The sequence below is a fragment of the Pelecanus crispus genome, chromosome 5 (assembly GCF_030463565.1).
Source record: "Pelecanus crispus isolate bPelCri1 chromosome 5, bPelCri1.pri, whole genome shotgun sequence".
Lineage (NCBI taxonomy): Eukaryota > Metazoa > Chordata > Aves > Pelecaniformes > Pelecanidae > Pelecanus > Pelecanus crispus.
The window spans coordinates 656,848-675,771 of record NC_134647.1 but is presented as its reverse complement, the minus strand read 5'-3'; the positions used below and the strand labels follow the sequence as shown (position 1 = coordinate 675,771).

The 18,924-nt window shown below is 41.9% G+C and overlaps 1 protein-coding gene across 1 annotated transcript in view; it reads right to left on the bottom strand.

Moving 5' to 3' along the window:
• Window positions 1–18,924, bottom strand: part of CCDC148 (coiled-coil domain containing 148) — a 62,752-nt gene that overhangs the window by 3,768 nt on the left and 40,060 nt on the right. The window contains exons 10-12 of the mRNA XM_009483030.1: window positions 16,413–16,553; window positions 7,492–7,610; window positions 1,029–1,146 (exon numbers count right to left, since the gene is read on the bottom strand). Of these exons, the coding sequence (XP_009481305.1) occupies window positions 1,029–1,146; window positions 7,492–7,610; window positions 16,413–16,553 (378 nt within the window). The remainder of the gene's footprint in view (window positions 1–1,028; window positions 1,147–7,491; window positions 7,611–16,412; window positions 16,554–18,924) is intronic.

The window sequence follows — 18,924 nt, the reverse complement described above, 5'->3', positions numbered from 1 at the left end:
AAAAATGACTGAAATAACAGCCCAATGATCCCTTAGGTTGATTTATTCCTGTTATGCTCAGCTCTCCCACAGAAGATGGCTTGGAGTATTTGACCTCTGTCATATTTTCCTTTCTTCTTGACTTTGTACACCCAAATGCTGAAGTGAAAGCACTTACAAGGCCACAAAGAGTCCGCAAGAGACTAAGGAAGGATTTCACTGGCATGCATACTGTACGGGGATGGTTCATCCTGAAGCCAAAGGACATGCTGAAGGTGAGGTCAAGGCTGCATCAAATACCGTGTTTTCAAGCACGGGTAGTCCCGCGGAGAGAGCTGCTGTATTAGTGCTGTTTAAATTATCCAAAATCAAAAGGGTTTGAAGAGCACCTTTTCTCTCTCCCTTATTTTCCTTTGGCTGCACATTTAGGCTGCAGTGCCTGGAGTGTAAACAATGTGAACCCCAGATTTTTCCTTTTAATCTTTGGAGAAAAAAACAGGGAGATCAGATACAAAAATATAAATGAAGGTAAAATTACTCCTTCAAAAGTCAGCAGTAGGGAAAAAAAAAAAAACCAAGGCATTTTCTGAGATGTCCTTTTTAAAATAATGTGCAAAAGTTTCACAGAGAGTTAAATCTCTCTCTGAGGAAAAGTTGCCCAAGGTCTGTAAGTTTTCAGAATTTAAATTACTCTTAAATCTTGCTTAAGACTCAAGGCAGACTTAAGATTATTAAAAAAACAAAACCAAAAAAATCAAAGAAAACGAGAAACCACATCCAACGCAGAAAAAATTGTATCTATCTATTTTCAGACATCAACAGCTTCTACAGCACAATTTAACATCATAATGTTCCTGTTGTCAGAGTTACAAAGCACACAGGATTTCTAACATGACAGAACTACTGTTAAAGTCAGACCAAAAGTACATTTTAACTTCTTCATTTATTTGCTTTTGATAGATTGTTCTCTTTATCTTTCATGTAATATGACAGTATGTGTTGGTATCATTACTGTATATGAAAATACTATATACAGGAAATAAAGCCACCTGTTGTTGGAGTGCTTCAAGGCATTTCTCTTTTTCCTTTTTTTCACGTGCTGCTTGAAGGGCCAGTTCCTTTTTCTCCAGCAACCGTTTTTCTAGTAATGCTTGTCTAAACTTTACTCTGCAAAACAGCATACATACAAATGGAAAAAACATTGGCCAAGTGTAATTTTAAATCTCCGTTATGATACTTCACTTTGAAAGCTAGTCTGATGTTTTCTATATCCACCTAATAATAATATAGTCATTCATCAAAACACCTGAAAAATGCAAAAGAGGCTTTTTCATTTGCATGTGTTATTTTTGTTGGAGTTTTTTGGTTTGGGGTCTTTGGGGAAGGAGAGTTTGGGGAATTATATTTTTTAATTTATTTTGGGTTTTTTTGTTTTGTTTTGTTTTTTTTTAAACAACTTGGCTAGCCTTTCAGATTTCATTTCCAGAACACAGATTTTCTCTAGCATGCTTTATATAGCCCTGTTACTCTTTTTTTTACCCATTTTCTTTGCCAAGGAGAAATGTTCTCTGACATCTGTGTATGGCAGAACAACTCTTTCCTGTACCCCTTTCCATTAAAAGAAATACATGACTCCCAACCTTGTTACTGGAAGAAGCAAGAAAACTTGAGAATTACATCCTTCTTCAAAAGGAAAAAACTGGAGGTTAGCACAAATAATCCTGAAACTTTACTTACAGCATTATTTTTGCTGGTCAACTTTTTGCAATAGGTTTGTATAGCCCCGATAGCACTACCACGACCATATTTCCTAATAACCCTCAGTCCACTGCCAAACTGTTTCTTATGGAGCTGTAAGGTATTCTTTGGTTTGTCACTTTCAGTCCTTATGTAGGAGTTGCCATTGCCATGCTTTGCATTCAGAGAATTATCCTTCTTTTGCCCTTCAAATTTTAACTTGCCTTTAGAGAAACAGAGAAGAAAGAGCTGCTTCAACTATAATAAAACATGTATTTTTACCTTCTTACCCTCAAAATTTTAGTAAGCTCAAAGGAGTCTATAACGTGCTATCAACTGCAAAAATCAGAACTAATCATATAGTTATGCTGGTAGCTAGAAAAGACCACTGCATCAGTAATCCAATAACAATTATCAGGACAAACAAATTTGTCCCAAGAGAGGGGTACAAAGGATGCCCCAGGGAGGCTTTCCGTTTCTTACTGTAGCCATTGTAGTTTAGGCAGATGAATGCTTACAACAGTAATCTTCAGAGGTAATTTTGTCCCAGGGAGAAAGCCTAATCTTCCTCTTATATGAAGAAAACTTAATAAAAAGCAGATATTCATATTTTTCTCAAAAAATGACAAAAATTATATTATATTGAAAACCTCTCACTCTGCTTGAGCTGACTACTATAATACAAGTTCTAAAATACTCCAGTGTTATCAAATATTAAATTCAGTACCCTGGAAACTTCTGTAAATTACCAAGAAGGAAAACTGAGGGGCACTCACCCAGGCCTGATTTCAAATACTTTGTCTCTACTGCAGAAGTTTTCATGTACATCGGAATGTAAATCACTGCTAAGTGGAAACACCTTATGGCATTTCCATACACAGTTTGAGTAGGCGTAAGGGATTGCAACTGATTGCCCAAGTAACTGCCAGGAAGACCAAGGCAGAGCAAAGACTTAGCATCTCGATGCAGCATTTGTTGCTCCTAAGAAGAAGGTTCATGTTTTCATGACTCTGTTTTCCTAAGGAGATCATCATCTTGCTCATGCTGGAGAGACCAAGGCCAGAATTAACAAAGATTAAATTTCATTGTCAGAGGGCAATGGCAGAGCTATGAAATCTACACTCAGGGAAGGCAGAGAACCTTGTAAATACATATTCAACTGTACATTGTGTTCCTATTTGGAACATTCTTCCAATACTTTTTATACTTGGCTTTAAATGTTTACTTGAGCTTCGATTTCACAGTGTCCACATCCAAATAAAGTTGTTAACTCTCTTTCACTCTATTATACTTAGTAATATTTCAGCTACTATTTCTTCAAAGTAAACTTAATTTTATAGAAAAGCTTAAAATTAAAATGTCTTAATACTCAATTTTGACTAAGTACCACAGTAAGTAACAATTTTAATAAATCACCAGCTGAAAAATGAGCTTAGCTGATTAGTTTCAGTAAAGCTACCTTTTTGAAGTATTGTGGGTACCCACTTACGTAATTTTTGATAAGCATAATTTCATTAAAACTCTGCTTTCAGACACCGTCTCATAAATATTCAATAGGAAATAATGAACTACTATGTTTATTATGACAGCTTTAGCAAAACTTTTTAAAAATTGGGTTATAATATAGATAGGGTTTTTGCCCTGTATCACCAACTTATCCTGTTCACTGTTGCCAGCTGAATAAACCTCATGTGAAAAGTAGAAAGCATGACCTACATGGCTGAGAAGGTCTGCTTGCGCTTCCACCCGTGACAGGCTGAATCGATGCACCATGTCACCACGGCACGAGGCAGCTGGGACAGAAAGTGTTTTACACACTGACTTGAGCATTTCAGAAGCAGCCACCGGTTCCCATGGCAAAGCTGACGGGCCAGATCCTTTGCTGATTTACACTGCAGTCAAAGCGCTGCGGCTCCGTCGAGGTGCACAGCCTACCCAGCCTCAGCCCTAAGACATTCGTAAACGTAACAGCACAAGCTGGAAGCAAAGCTGCTGTGCGCATCGGCTCCACCAAGAGCCCTCTCGCTCGCCCAGCCTTGTGAATGCTTTAACACCCAAACATTTGTCCAGTTTTTCCGGATTCTTTCTGTTCTGCGTCCCTTCAACGTGGAGCACCAACTGGAGAGCGTGGGAGAGTTCTGGGGCAGTTGGCGAGAGCTGCGCTTCAGGAAGGGGAAAACGCTGGGGTGGGGCAAGAGGGGAGAGAGGAAGGGCTATTTGCACGCATGCCCAGCAAGGAGCTGCTGCAAAGAGCACAAGGGAAGGGAGAGATGCGATACGTAAGCACCTTCACCCCTGGCATGCGATAAACAGAGATGCATGGCAAACAGCTGCCACTGCTCTTTCTGACGGTTAGTCAGATAAAATTCTTGCACAGAGCAATCCTTTCCTCCCGACTCTCCCCTCCCTGCCCTTTGAATTCAGGGCCAGGACTGGCAGCAGTGCAGGTGCTGGGTTAAAACGCTTGCAAATGTTTCCCACTTACAGGAGAACAGAACTGTGCCAATCTATTTCTCATAGGTAGCGAGTGAAAATATTTGCACAATTTCATGCCAATTTAATTCTCACCCTGCAACATTAATGCAAATTCTATTGCTTTGGGAGGGGAATGTTCTTTTAGAATATTTTGTGTATGTTCAATCCATTCCATACCTAAGGGACTCGATGGAGGACCTGACTGAAATTCTCTGCATAGATTAAAAAAAGGGAGAAGTGGACTGTTAGCAGACAGACATCTGCCCTTTTAGATGCTAATTCTTGAAGCACAGTAAGACTTAAATGCAGTTTGTAGTTCTTGATACCACATTAAAAGAGAGCTTATAATTCAGCGTCCTAAAGACATAGGCATGCAGACCTAACTCAGGACATTCAGAAGAGCTGAATGTGTGATCCTATGTAGGTATAAAGGACCAACTGCAGTAGATGCACATCCATGCTTACATCTCTACTTTCAATGGGCCACCTGCAAACGTATCTTGCCAGCACTAACTTCTTACCCGCGAAGTAGTCCCACCAGCTACCCCAGCTTAATGGGGTTAAGTCCTGCTGAATGCCAGTAAGGAGTACGCACACCATTTATCTAGTACCTGCTGTGTTTCTGGAGTATTTCCCTCTCTGGAGCTGTCATCTACTAAACCTTTAATTTTTATTTAAAAAAAAAAAAAAAAAAAAGATCAGAACTCTCTCCTTTCCTTTTCAAATGTGGCCAGCCCAGACCTTTTATGATACACACCAGTAATCAGAGCTCTTGTCCAGGCAGTTTTAGACTCAGGTTCTTAGCCTGAACGAGTTCAAATCTGCATTTTCTGCATTATCAGCAAGCATCACACCCAGCGAGAATATTCAATAGTCTAGGTAAGGGCACCTCCACCCCTGTTTTAATAGCTGGACCACTATCAGCAAACAATACAAAATGAATGGGAGTAGAAAAAAGCAAAAAAGTTGCAGCAGTTGACAGAATCTGGGCAGACCTAGGTTCTTACCCCAGCCCCTGTGATTTTTTTAAACACCATTTTACAAATTTTGTATGAAATGACTGTTGGAAAAAAAAATTAATACAGAACAGATATTGTGCTTGGAGCAGAATCACAGCACAATCCTTTTCCCCTCTGCCATGTTTCTGAATGCAGAAAGCATTGCTTACTTTGTGTTGAACCCACTGCCCTCGCCGTCTTTTACTCGATCAACATCTATGGGAACTTACATAAACTTAAACCCACCAGGGCTTAGGCAAGTGCGGGGTAGCCAGCTGCTCTGAAGACCACAGTTCTAAGACACACATGCAACGTAAAACTGCAGCTACCTAGGAACTTCCAGGCCAAAAAATGAAATGTCCAACCAGTTAAATGTCTCCACTGTCAGACAGTCACCAAGCGGAGGAGTTGTAGACAGCAAATTTGGACTTGGTCACTTGAAATTGTACATCCAGTTTCGGGTGCCTTTAATCCTTTTCTTTGATCTGGTCATAGCTCTGGCTATTCAGCATCTTGCAATTACAAAGCAAGAGCTGAATAAACAGAGCACCACAGTGACTCTGTGATAATATTATTTTTTTTTCTAATAAGCCCGATTACTTAATTTTAAATTAATTTTAAAAGCAATTCAGGATAACAGCAACTTATTTTTTAGGATCTTATTGTACCTATTAGAAACTCTATGCGCTATCAGGCCACACCTTGTACTCGGAATAGTCAGTCAGCTCACAATCCAAAAATCTTTTCCTCTCCCCAAAAAGCCTGAAAACATGTCAGGTCAGAACTGTGGTACTGCCTGTGCCATCTTTCACGATCAGTTCTGCAAAGACTCAAAAGTAATTTATGTACTGCAACAGGTGAAACGTAGGAATACTACTAGTTTGTACAGGACTGCAGTTCTGCACAGTGAAATCGTTATGCCAGTGTGTCTACCTTAGCTCAGTACAATACATGTTTTAAGATGCCTTATACCGTACTTGTAGCACTACAGTACCTAATAACAGTCACATCTCTCTGCCCTTCTTTGATTAATGTTTCTGAAGGCTTTGAAGATGAAAAGCATTAAGTAATTTCAAAGAATTATTAATCTCCACAAACAGTAAGCATTTTTCTTTAAACTGTTTTATTCTGTACAGTACGCCAATTCTAGGAAACTTAATGCTAAGCATTTACTGACTTCTGATTCATAATAGCCCAAAGGTGTGATTATTTCCTTCCTGCATTCCTCAATGAACCATGCCATTTCCTTATATTTTATTCTGCAATGTTCATTAGCATAAGAAAAGACCATCCCCAGCTGTGTGGCATAGTGCAGTACACAGGTTTAAAGAAAAATCATTTTTTCCTGATCAGTTCTGCTGAAAACTCAGTAATTCAAGTATGTGTGTTTCTTTTGCTATGAGCTAAAATCATTGCAGGTATGTTTAAGGAAAGGTATAGATGTATTTGTAGCATAAGGATACAGGCATTTAAATGTAGCTGTCAGCAAGGTATTGTAACAAAATAAGATCGAAGTAGTGATTCCCACAGAATGCTTAAGACCGAGTTTAATATTCTAATGCCAACGGTACTTTAACCCTATTTTAATTACATTTCTGGTCCATGCAATTTGGCGGCTCCCTCTATGTAAAAAAAGTAAGCCTGTCATTTGAGAGCAATTATAACTAGACTACATACAGGTTTTTTAAAGCTCCTCTATGACAGAGAAATTCCTCTATGAAATCAAATGCTTCTTCAACAGGTCATTAGAGGCCATATTCTGCAACGAAGACTTGGCAAGGATTCAAATGTTAACAGGCTGAAGTCCTTAATTACATCAAACGGGTGAAGAGCATCTAAAACTAGATGTGCAGTTTAAGACCCTCTAAAAGAAAAATAAATATCTTGGAGGCTGTTAAGTGCTTAATGTGCTCCTCTCGCTTGCCTCTCAAACAAAACAAACCTGATTATTTATAATTTTGCAAAGTGGGAATGTAGAAGGTCTTATTGCCCAGGTACAATTAAAAAAAATCACAAAACAAGCTGGTTTTAATGTCTGTACCCTATCATGATTACAACAGTTTAGTGCTTACAGAGGTTTAAAACTTTGATGGATATGAATTAATTCAAACTAACAAATAAATTGCATCCAGGATACAATCATGATGCAACCTTGGTGTATAGACTGGGGTAACTGCCAAACAGGAAGAAAAAAAAATTACTTATCTCAATTTATCCTAGTTTAGAAAGGGGAGATCAAAGCAAATTAGATTTTAAGAAGTTCCTATTGATACTACAGCTATTCACATTTAACTTCTTTTACCTTTCTCTGTCTTTAGCTGCTTGTTCAGCCATTAATTTTCTTAATTCCTCCAGACGTTGTAGATCTTTCTCTTCCTGTTCTTGCCACTTGAGCTGTTTCTCAGCCCAGTACTTTTTCACCTAGAGTTTGAGCAAATACAGTAAACAAAATAACAATCATTCATAAACCAAGGTAGTGAGAACAAATAAAGGAAGAAAAGCATTAAGTTAAAGAAAATCCAATTTTGATCTTTTTAGAATAAAATTTACATTGTAGAACAGTATGGGCTAACGAAAGATTTACTAGGAGAACAAGAGGGTGTGGAGCCCCCACAACAGAAATAGTAAAAATCAGACTGCGGACACTAATTTGAATATAACTTTCAACTGCAGGTTGAAGACTACCACTTTCATTGCTCCTTGCTTTCCTACTCTGCCATCAAAACCTTCAACGATGCTGCTCAAGCGAGTGATTGCTCCTTGAGTTAAGATGTCCTAGGTTAGCTTAAATGGCTGGGTCTGTGCCAGCCCAGGTCATTTTGGCTGACATGGAGAGCCTGCTGAGGAACAGGAAGCAGTGTATGAGTGGTCCTCATGTAAGCATGAAGCTTTTCCAAAGCTGAGTGAGAAAGAAAGGCTTCAAGCAAGGCAGTGAAACCTGAGCAGGGAAGCTTATCTGGAAGGATGAGGGCTTTTGGATGCAAAACGAGGAATTGGGATTTAAAGTAAATATTGCCAAAACACTGAATTCTTCATTTGAATAAATTCTACAGGATTCTGTTCCTAAAACCAGGGCAATTCTTCAAAGACAACTGGTGGAATTTGCAGCAAGCTTCTAATTCCCACCATGACATATGTTACAAACCATAGAATCATTTAGGTTGGAAAGGACCCTGAAGATCATAGAGTCCAACCATTAACCCAGCACTGCCGAGTCCACCACTAAACCATGTCCCCAAGCACCACATCTACACGGCTTTTAAACACCTCCAGGGATGGGGACTCAACCACTTCCCTGGGCAGCCTGCTCCAATACTTGACAACCCTTTCCATGAATTTTTTCCTAATTTCCAACCTAAACCTCCCCTGGCGCAGCTTGAGCCCATTTCCTCTCATCCTATCGCTGTTCCTTGGGAGCAGAGCCCAGCACCCCCTCCCTGCCCCCTCCTGCCAGGAGCTGCAGAGCGATCAGGTCTCCCCTCAACCTCCTCTTCTCCAGGCTGAACACCCCCAGCTCCCTCAGCCGCTCCCCACCAGCCCTGTGCTCCAGACCCTGCCCCAGCTCCGCTGCCCTTCTCTGGACACGCTCCAGCACCCCAATGTCCTCCTTGTGCCGAGGGGCCCAAAACTGGACACAGCATTCCAGGTGCGGCCTCACCAGCGCCGAGCACAGGGGGACAATCACCTCCCTGCTCCTGCTGGCCACGCTATTCCTGACACAAGCCAGGATGCTGTTGGCCTTCTTGGCCACCTGGGCACACTGCTGGCTCATGTCCAGCTGCTGTCGACCAACACGTTAATGCTACTTTAAGAAGAGAACTGCTGCAGCAGTGCACTTCCCAAAGTTCCAAATGGTAACTCGAGCTAACCTCACAAGCCACCAACCAGCTCGGAAAGCTGATAGAGCAGGTTTTCTTAGACACAGGAACAAGAATCACTTTCTCATCTTTGAAGTGCTGACTTCCGTTTTTTTTTTTTTAAATACAATTTTCAAGAACATCTGAATTACACTGAAATTCAGGAGCATGACTCCAACACTGCATTCCTAACCTAGTGTTAGGTGGACCCGCTCAGGTACTGGTCACGAATGCTGAAGCCGCTACAACACTGGGTTTTGGAGGGATCTCGGGAGGTCATCTAACCCACGCAGTATGATCAGCATCAATTAAATCATTCCCGTCTAGGTAAGACATCCGTGAAATACAGATGTATTTACTTTGCTTCCGAGATAACTATTGCTATTAATTTTCACCGAGTCCCAACTGCCATAGCTGGACTGCCAGCAGTACTGCTCCTAATAAGCAATCAGCTAGCTGTAAAGTGGAGTATCTGTAATGAGGTACAAGGTCAGCAGCGACTGCAGCACAGACAACTCTCCAGCCCTTTTATTTTCCAGCTACGTTTATAAGAAGCTGTTGCCTGCCAACTTTCACAGAGATAAACCTCTCTCACTTCAGACACCTGGTAGGGGCACAGAACTTCAAATTCCTCTCCTGTGTCAGAAAAAAGCCATTTTGCTTGCAGAGCAAAATGCAGGGAATGTCCTCCTGTGAGTCGTGCTCCGCAGTCCAACAGCAGCACGGCAACATCTCCTGATGATGCTACACGCGAATGAGGGCCCGTGGCTGACAGCAAGCAAGGCTTCCGGGAACCAGTGGCTGCAGGCCGTAGTACAGCTGATGACGGCACGCAGCAACTTTCACAAAGGCCAAGAAACCCTCCTCTGGGGAACAGAAAGCGCCGAGTGCCATGAACGGCACAGCTGAACAAGCACTCCGCCCCGAATTTGAGTGCCGCCGCCCGAGAGGGCACCTCCGCCCCGCCTGCGACGCATCAGCTCAGTGCACAGCAGCAGCTGAAAGGCAAAGCAAACGTGTCTAGTGTCAGGACACGGCACCAAAAGAATAGGAAAAACCAGAAAATACGTTTATAGTCCCACGTGCAGTTCTGATCCCTCCCTCTCTGGAAGGAACCTTTTCATACGCGAAGAGAAGAGAAACAGTAACGATCAAAGGTTCGTTGTGTTCACACAAGTTTTCATACAGGCACTGAAGGAACAGGACGGGGCTACTCAGATGGACGAGTGACAATTTATGGGAGAGCGTCAAATTCACGAGTGTCACGAAGAGATCAGTTCTGGATAGAGATCAATTCTGCCTCTCCAGCGTGAGAACTAGGAGGCTTCGGCTGACAAGAGCAAGAGCCAGATTTGGAACAAAGAGACGGCTCTCCATGCAGCGGGTGGAAGGCTGGTGGGGCTCCTTGCTGATGGATGCAGGAATTTCACACGTTTCAGGACAGACCGGGCAACTGCCCAAGGAGAGAGCCCCTGGGGAGGGGTTACTAAATTGACAAACCACATCAGCATCAGGGAGCAGCTGGAGACAGGGAAAGCAGCCAGGAGGGAGGGAGGGAAATTATCGTATGTGTTTCCTCCATTGTTATGGCCACTGCTGGAGACAGAAGACAGAGCTCCTGGCCCGCGCCAGCGCAGCCCTTCTCCCCACCACCCTCGGGACCTCAGCTGCTTGCTGCAAAACTCACTGCTAGGGGCTAGGGCTAACTTCATCTCATGGGTTGGTGAAAACCATGTATTCTTTGGAGGATTAACAGCGATAAAAAAATGCATGCAAATGATGACCGTTAATACAGAATAGAAAAAACAAAGAGAAGGAGAAGACACATAAAATCACAGGTAAGATTTTTAAGTAAGCACTAACAGACAAATTGTATGAGGACAAAAACCCCTTTACTTAATTTCAGCAACTGATTTTCAGGAAGGGTTTAGACATCTAGAGATAGGAACCTGCATATGAACTAAGTTCAAAGACAGAGGAATGTATTCAGGGCACTACGCTCCTTATTATAGAATCATAGATTCGTTTAGGTTGGAAAAGCCCTTTAAGATCATCCAGTCCAACCATTAACCTACACTGCCAAGCCCACACTAAACCAATCAAGGGTAGACCAGACTAAACCATGTCCCCAGGTGCCACCTCTGCCCGTTTTTTGAACCCCTCCAGGGATGGGGACTCCACCACCTCTCTGGGCAGCCTGTTCCAATGCTTGGCCACCCTTTCCGTGAAGAAATTTTTCCTAATTTCCAACCTAACCTCCCCTGGCACAGCTTGAGCCCGTTTCCTCTCGTCCTGTCGCTGGTTCCTTGGGAGCAGAGCCCAGCACCCCCTCCCTGCCCCCTCCTGCCAGGAGCTGCAGAGCGATCAGGTCTCCCCTCAGCCTCCTCTTCTCCAGGCTGAACACCCCCAGCTCCCTCAGCCGCTCCCCACCAGCCCTGTGCTCCACACCCTGCCCCAGCTCCGCTGCCCTGCTCTGGACACGCTCCAGCACCTCAATGTCTTTTATGTTAATAATATAAACCAGTTCAACCTACATAAGGTGATTGGATATGATCATCATTCCTCAACTCAGTCTATGAAAGATATCAATTATGCTTACTGGCAACATGATGCTCCAGCCATTTCTTGTATCCTTTTGCCTACGGAAAACCCCAGCACACCTTGGTATAAGACTTCCCGTATTTCCTGATCTTGCAGCCTCTTGCCCTAACTGAAGCTACGCTGACCTATCCTGCCTGTTCCAGTTATCAACACATAATAATAACACCACCACGTAATAATACAACTCTCATTCCACGTCATCTCCAACAGATATCATATATTCTCTTTTCTGCATTATACTAAGTACTCTGCTGTCCCAGCAAGAAGAGTTAGGATGACAGGGTAGATCTACAAGGGTTAGCACTCTTCAATTTCTCTTTGTTGTACTTCTCACTCTTTCATTTCCACCTTCCCCGCCTCCCCCGCCCCCATTCCATGTGCAGGTACCAGAAGAGAAATGCAAGCTGGGACTCAGAAATAATGACATACCCTGATGTACTTCCAAATCAGAAACCAAAAGAATGGCTGAGAATGGCATGGTGCTTCATACCGCCTCAGGGCTGACTGAGAAACCCCTTAATTCCTTAGGCCTAACAGACTTCTTGGCAATTGCTACGACAAATAGAAAGAGAAAAGCTACAAAATTCACTAAAAAGTATTTGCTTCCAGCAAAACAAAGATAGAGTTTACCTTGAAAATCAAGATTGAGTTTTTGAAAAGGCTATTTGTGATGACAGAAGCGTATGACAATGCTGCCAGTTGTAATTCCCTGACAAAACAGTGTTATGTTTCTAAAATTTAAAATACAGCTGGAAAAATAGAGAATAGAAGCTTTACAAAAAGATGCAAAAATCTAAGAAAATCTTGAGACTTTTAATAATGTAAGAAAATGTTAATTATAAATTTAATAATAAAAGCAACAGAAATTATACCTCAATAATCTGTTGATATTACAATTAAATGCATAAAGTTCCTGTGAAGGTCTGATACCCTATCCTACCTCCCAAAATACAGGTAATTTCTTACAATGAAATTTACTTACAGAATCATCTCACATAGAAAAAGGTTCAGAAAATGGCAAAATAACTTCTGTATCATCCACTGAACTATACTGAATTTAAGCCTCTTTTGGAGATTTCAGATGAAATGGCAGTCAAAATACCATTCTCTTTCTATGATTGACTTTGTGCAGAAAAACCTTTAACTAGCATGATTCAGAATAAAACAGGTCTTCCAAAGAGTGCTTATATTTCAGAATTCCCAACCTATAAACCAATCATTTCTTTATATAGGCCATTTTTTACACATGAAGAACATGAAAACAAGGATGCTATAACCATATTTCTTAGAATGCTTTTATTTAGTAGTGTTTGGAATACTTATATTAATGAAATAAAACTCTCTTTTGCAATTATTCCCTTTCTGTATTCCACATTGCCTGAAGGCTTTCTCATAAACTCTAATTAGGGGCCAGTGGATATTTCTGAAATTCCAGATTTAAATATATAGGAAAAAGTCTGATCTGCAGTCCAATAGAGCAAACGTAGCACTGGTATTTAAGATTTAATGTCACTTTACCCATTCTCAGGTTTGGAAGTACTTGAGATACCCTGCTTCGGTTACAAACTAGGCAGAGTGTGGGCATTTCTTCTACACTGGTCACGGATATTTTACATATTCTTCCCACTGCCACAGAGCATTCGGCAGAAAAGCAGCTGCAGGATAAGGTTAGCAGCCCTTTTTAAGGCTCTAAGATGTAAGACACTCAAGTGGAACATACGACTGCTGACCTCAAACAGCTGCTATTCCATCTGGGCACATGCAGAGGACTGTCGCACATAGACATTACACATAGGCCAGAGAAAAGTGGAAAGTTTGCACAACCAAAATATTTACACATCAAATGAACATTGCTGGTGGTTAGGTCAACACAGCCTCACCAAGCCTCTTCCCTTCCTTGTGGTTTCAGAGCCACCCGCCACCATAAACACGGTATGAGTAAAGACAAGTAAGCAGAACAAGCTGTAACAAAAAGAAAAGCAGCAGCGAAGTTTCTCATAACGTAAGCAGCAAGCCAGCACTAAATATGGGCTGCCCCTCTCTTTGCACCTCTGGTTCCGGTGCTGGTGCAGAAAGCACAAAATCCCACAATCACACGCTCCAACTGAGACAACTTATGCATTACCCATACCAGTCAAAACTTCATCACATCTCGCCCTGAAAACTCTCACAAGACGAATGCAAACACCAAATGTAGTTCTGCCTTAATTTGTTGTTTTATAACTTTAAATCCAGCATGTAAGAACAGTAACAACACATCAACCAAGAACAAATAACAGGAAACATATGTCAGTGTGGGGGAAAAAAAAAAAATCACATATACAATGAAGTTTTGTAACACAATGCACATACACATAATCTTGAAAAATTCCCCTGTGTCTTTTTATAGAGGTTTATGTCTAAAAAGTTCACCAACAGTATCTACAATAAGCCAATTAAAGGTAAAGGTAAAACCAATACTGATTTAAACTGAGCCAGGTTTTCTCTGAAAGTGCATGGTTTGCAAACACATAAATACAGCTTTCTCAACTTTTGAACCCAAAATGACGTTCTCAAATATTAGAGATAAATTTAAGGATAAATAAAACAAACTTAAATAAGGAGAAAATCATGAGTTACCTGGTCAGACCTCATAACTGAGCAGGAGACTGGACTAGAGACCTCTTCAGGTCCCTTTCAATCTGAACTTTTCTGATTCCTATGAAAAGTGAGAGTATTCTGTGTTTTTTGAAGGGAAGAGAAACTTCTCTTGAAACTGACTTTTGGACAATTAGTTGCAATTTTGCTAACTGTATGACAGCATAGTTTAACAGAAAGATTGTGCTCTGTCAAGAATGTGTACTTCATCTTTAAGATAAACTGCAGAAAAAGAATAAAATGAGATGACCAATGTAAGTAGAGGCCTAGCTAGAGAAGAAACTGGATCCATGCAATATGCACACACGGTCATGACCAAGAAGAATGAACTCACAAATAAAATAAAATCAATTGGAAATTAGGCAGCTTTTCAAATGTTGGCTCTGGGGAATTGCAGCAATGAGAAATAAAGAGGAGATAACAGTCTGTATCTGGAGGCAAGGAGGCTTCCGCAGCTCAGCTTCTTTCCTCCGAGTAGCACTTTCAGTCAAGTGCTGCTTTGCAGAATTGTTGGTATAACCAAATTCAACGGTTATGCAAACCACCACCAGGAATACAATAAGCCGCAAGAGCTTCTGCTCTTGACCTGTTTGGCATGGCATGAAGACATATTTCTTCGGACAAAGCAAGGAAAAGATATTTGAGTGCTATAAAAACAGATAGAGAAATTCCAAGTAGTGTAGGACTTTATTTTCATTCTTCTGCTACGGCATTCAGTTTCACCCACCTCCAAGTCATTTATTTTGCTATAATTTCCTTTCTGCTTTTAGTAAGTGTTGTAAACTGTTCTAGTAACAACTTAATCAAATTACTGTAAGTATGGATAGTTTTGTGTTTGGTTTTTTTCCCCTGCAAGGAATATCACTGCAATAGACACCTCTACTGACATGAGAATCCATCAAATTCTAGGGCATCTAACTGGCCGTGTTGCAGTCCCATCAGTAAACGTTTGCTCCTAGTAGGATATGTTACACAGAAGCATGGCAGATAAAGACAAGGCGGCAAAATCTAAAGAGAAAATATGACGATATATATAAAGATTTGGTTTTCTTCTTTCTTTTGCACAAGCTTTCTGTAGTGTGACACACACTGATGTCACTAAAGCCTTCATATGCATCATGAAAATGCTCCGTTTGGAACAGTTTAGCCTTGTTTTCTTAACTCTGCTTCTAACTGGCATGTCACAAGAGCACAGCTTTTAGTGACCCTTCTTGCAAACATGTTAGCATGAGTAGTCCCACAAATAATAATAAATAAAAATAAAAAAATAATAATCCTCATCAGCATTTGAAAGACAAAGCAGTAAGAACCTATGACATTCTCCAACTTATTTTTTCCAGAAATAATTATGCAGTCTTAACAAATACACCACAGGTGAGTTGGACTCTAAGCACACCAGATTTCAGTGTAAAAAATAATCAGAAAAAGAGGTCAAGTTCTAATAAAACAGCCTCCTGGATTTTTGCCATATCATTTAAATTAAAAGGTCAACACAAATACATATGTGACACAGCTCGATTTTCTAAAAGAATTACATTCACTACAGGGGATTTCTGATTTTCTATTAAGTTGAAGTTTAGACTTATGCATCAAAGCCATTTCCCAAGCAGTCACCACAGAAGTACTTAGAATAACGTAACACAGACTTCTGACATCCTGAAATGGTTAATGTCACCATCGTGCTTCAGGCCCACTTTTAAGGTGCTTGTGCTGCAAAGCGCGGTGCGCTATCTTGCAGCCAATATACTGCAAGGCTCATTGCTGCATTGCAGCACACTTAACTGCAGCACTGGAAGCTTTCAGTCCTTGCCACATTGCTAAAAAGCACAGATCTGTAAGAGTTACAAATCCAGTAGTGCCTCTGCGCTGATTCTTTGTGACGTGGAGATCACATACACCCATTTGTGCACGCTTTTTTTTTTTAAGAAACATAATGAAGTAACATAACTGGTGTGTAAAAGCAGGCAGCTTTAAAGCTAAAATGGACAGCAGCAAGATGCAACTAACCGTTTATCTCTACACTAATACTTAATACTTTATGAGAATACAAGGTAGTGAGATCGGTTAAAGATTTTAAAGGCAGTTGTACTCATTACCATATGCAAAAATGTATAAAAGTTTCTCATACTTTCTCTTTCTCCTGAGCTCTACGAATCATTTCCTGTTCTTTCTGTAGCCTTTCTCTCTCATCTTTCTTTTCTTTTCTTCTGGCAGCTACAGCAGCTTCGAGCTTGGCAGCCTCTTCCTGCTGTGCTTTCCACTGCAGAACCTGGAAGAAACGGGTGAAAGGACAGTCCTGTAGCAGACTCACGTAATGCTGAGATCCTGCCAGAACGACACTGGCAAGGAAACCCACGTAATCCATTTACAAACTAAGATTTATAATCTTATCAGCAATACATGATCATTTAGCAAGCACCACCTTTTCTCACGTTAATGTGCAATTCGCAACTGACTGGCATAATATGCGATAAAATCACCTGTGAGAAGATTTTAGGCAAAATTGCCCAAACCATCTCAGTAACGTCAGATCTTGAATTCCCCTTCAGCCCTTAGACTTTCAGTAACATGTACGTTTCCTAACGAACCTATGAACGAATGGAGACCAACGCTAACAGATCAGAGTCCGCTCACATAGAATCATCGAATCGTTGAGGTTGGAAAAGACCTTTAAGATCACCCAGTCCAACCATTAACCTACACTGCCAAGTCCACACTAAACCAATCAAGGGTAGACCAGACTGAACCATGTCCCCAAGTGCCACCTCTGCCCGTTTTTTGAACCCCTCCAGGGATGGGGACTCCCCCACCTCTCTGGGCAGCCTGTTCCAATGCTTGACAACCCTTTCCGTGAAGAAATTTTCCCTAATTTCCAACCTAAACCTCCCCTGGTGCAGCTTGAGGCCATCTCCTCCCGTCCCATCGCTGTTCCTTGGGAGCAGAGACCAACACCCCCTCCCTGCCCCCTCCTGCCAGGAGCTGCAGAGCGATCAGGTCTCCCCTCAGCCTCCTCTTCTCCAGGCTGAACACCCCCAGCTCCCTCAGCCGCTCCCCACCAGCCCTGTGCTCCACACCCTGCCCCAGCTCCGCTGCCCTGCTCTGGACACGCTCCAGCACCCCAATGTCCTCCTTGTGCTGAGGGGCCCAATATTGAGGGGCCCAACATCCCTCAACTCGGGCATTTGTAACAGCACTTCACCTCCAACCAGGACTCTGGGAATCAATGGGCTCCGGTGACAGAGACTTCACTTCTGTCAGCTTTCAAACACTGCAAAACTCGGCTAGGATCCCTGCACCTGGTCGAGGGCCATGACCGGTGCCTGCAGTGGTCTTGCACACGTGACACCCCGCTCTCCCGAGGGAAGGGAGGCATCGGCTGCGGCTTCCCAGGCCGCTGGTTACGCGCACGCAGAAGCGTGGCAGGGACCTGCTCCATGGCCCCTCTCGCTACAGGGCCTGGCGCACCTCTTAACAAATCGTGTCAGGGACGGGATGGATCGCTTAGCTCAGCACGCCAAAAATCCATCCCTGACGCGCACCTGACGCACCATATTGGTTAAACAAGACGGCACGTCCTCAGCAGCTGGCCATGGGTAGTGACTTATCTCCAGCGTCCTCGAGCACGCCGTTCTCGGTCAGCATGGACCCCCGATTTACCTCGGTGTTGTCGAGCAGTTGTATGCTCTTCTGTTTCGCACTGGTTTCAATAGCATTAATAATGTCTTCTTTTTGCAATGGATTTGTCAAGTGCTAGCAGAACTCTGTATTCCTCAAAGGAACAAGCATTTCAGCCATTTTTCATCTGGTTTTCTATCCAACAGAAGTCCTTTAATACTAAAATATTAAAATACTTTTTTTTTTTCCCCCACCTTTGCTGCTAGCTGTGTTCACAGACTCTATTAATTCTTCTGTTCTGTACTTGTGAAACATTTTTGTTCACAAATCCAGTGCTCCCTGTGGTCCGAGATTCTCAGCGAGTTGCATCTCCGAGTGATGCCATGTTTGCCCCACTTCTTTGCTTTACTAACAATTATATTTTGTTCTTTGCAAAGTGTCCCAATAGACTAAACACTGCTGTGACTCCTCATGTAGAGCAGGCAAAGTAATAACATGAAAATAACATGCAATTTTACAGTGGTTGTAAAATTAAGCTCTCCATTGAAAGATTTAAAGGTAGGTTGTTAAAGAGATCCTCTGCCTGCCATGAATGCCATGTGTACGCAGACTAACCAATGGCTACTTTTGTCTCCTGCAACCTGAGTTTGTCTTTAAAAGTGCACGGTGGTGTGCTGCCATACCCAAGCATAAGCATTAACTGGTGTGTTTTCCTGTTTTAATAAGACTGCTGAGTTTTAGAGTTCTGCAAGCAACTTTCATTTACACTGTTACTCTCTCAGAGTACATACAACTGTTCCCAGCTTCAACTCCATCCCCAAAGTTAGGAATTATGATTTAGCTGAGCATTAAACTCTTCTTAACTTTTTTTCTTTCATTTTTGTCACTAATTCTCAGTGGAGGCCTGTTCATAACTGTGTTTCACCTTCTGAAATCTCCTTTCTCTCCTTTCTAGGGAAAAAAAAAAAGCTAGGAAACAGCCATCTTCATAAATTAAATGTTTTACAGGAAGAGAGCAAAGGCCC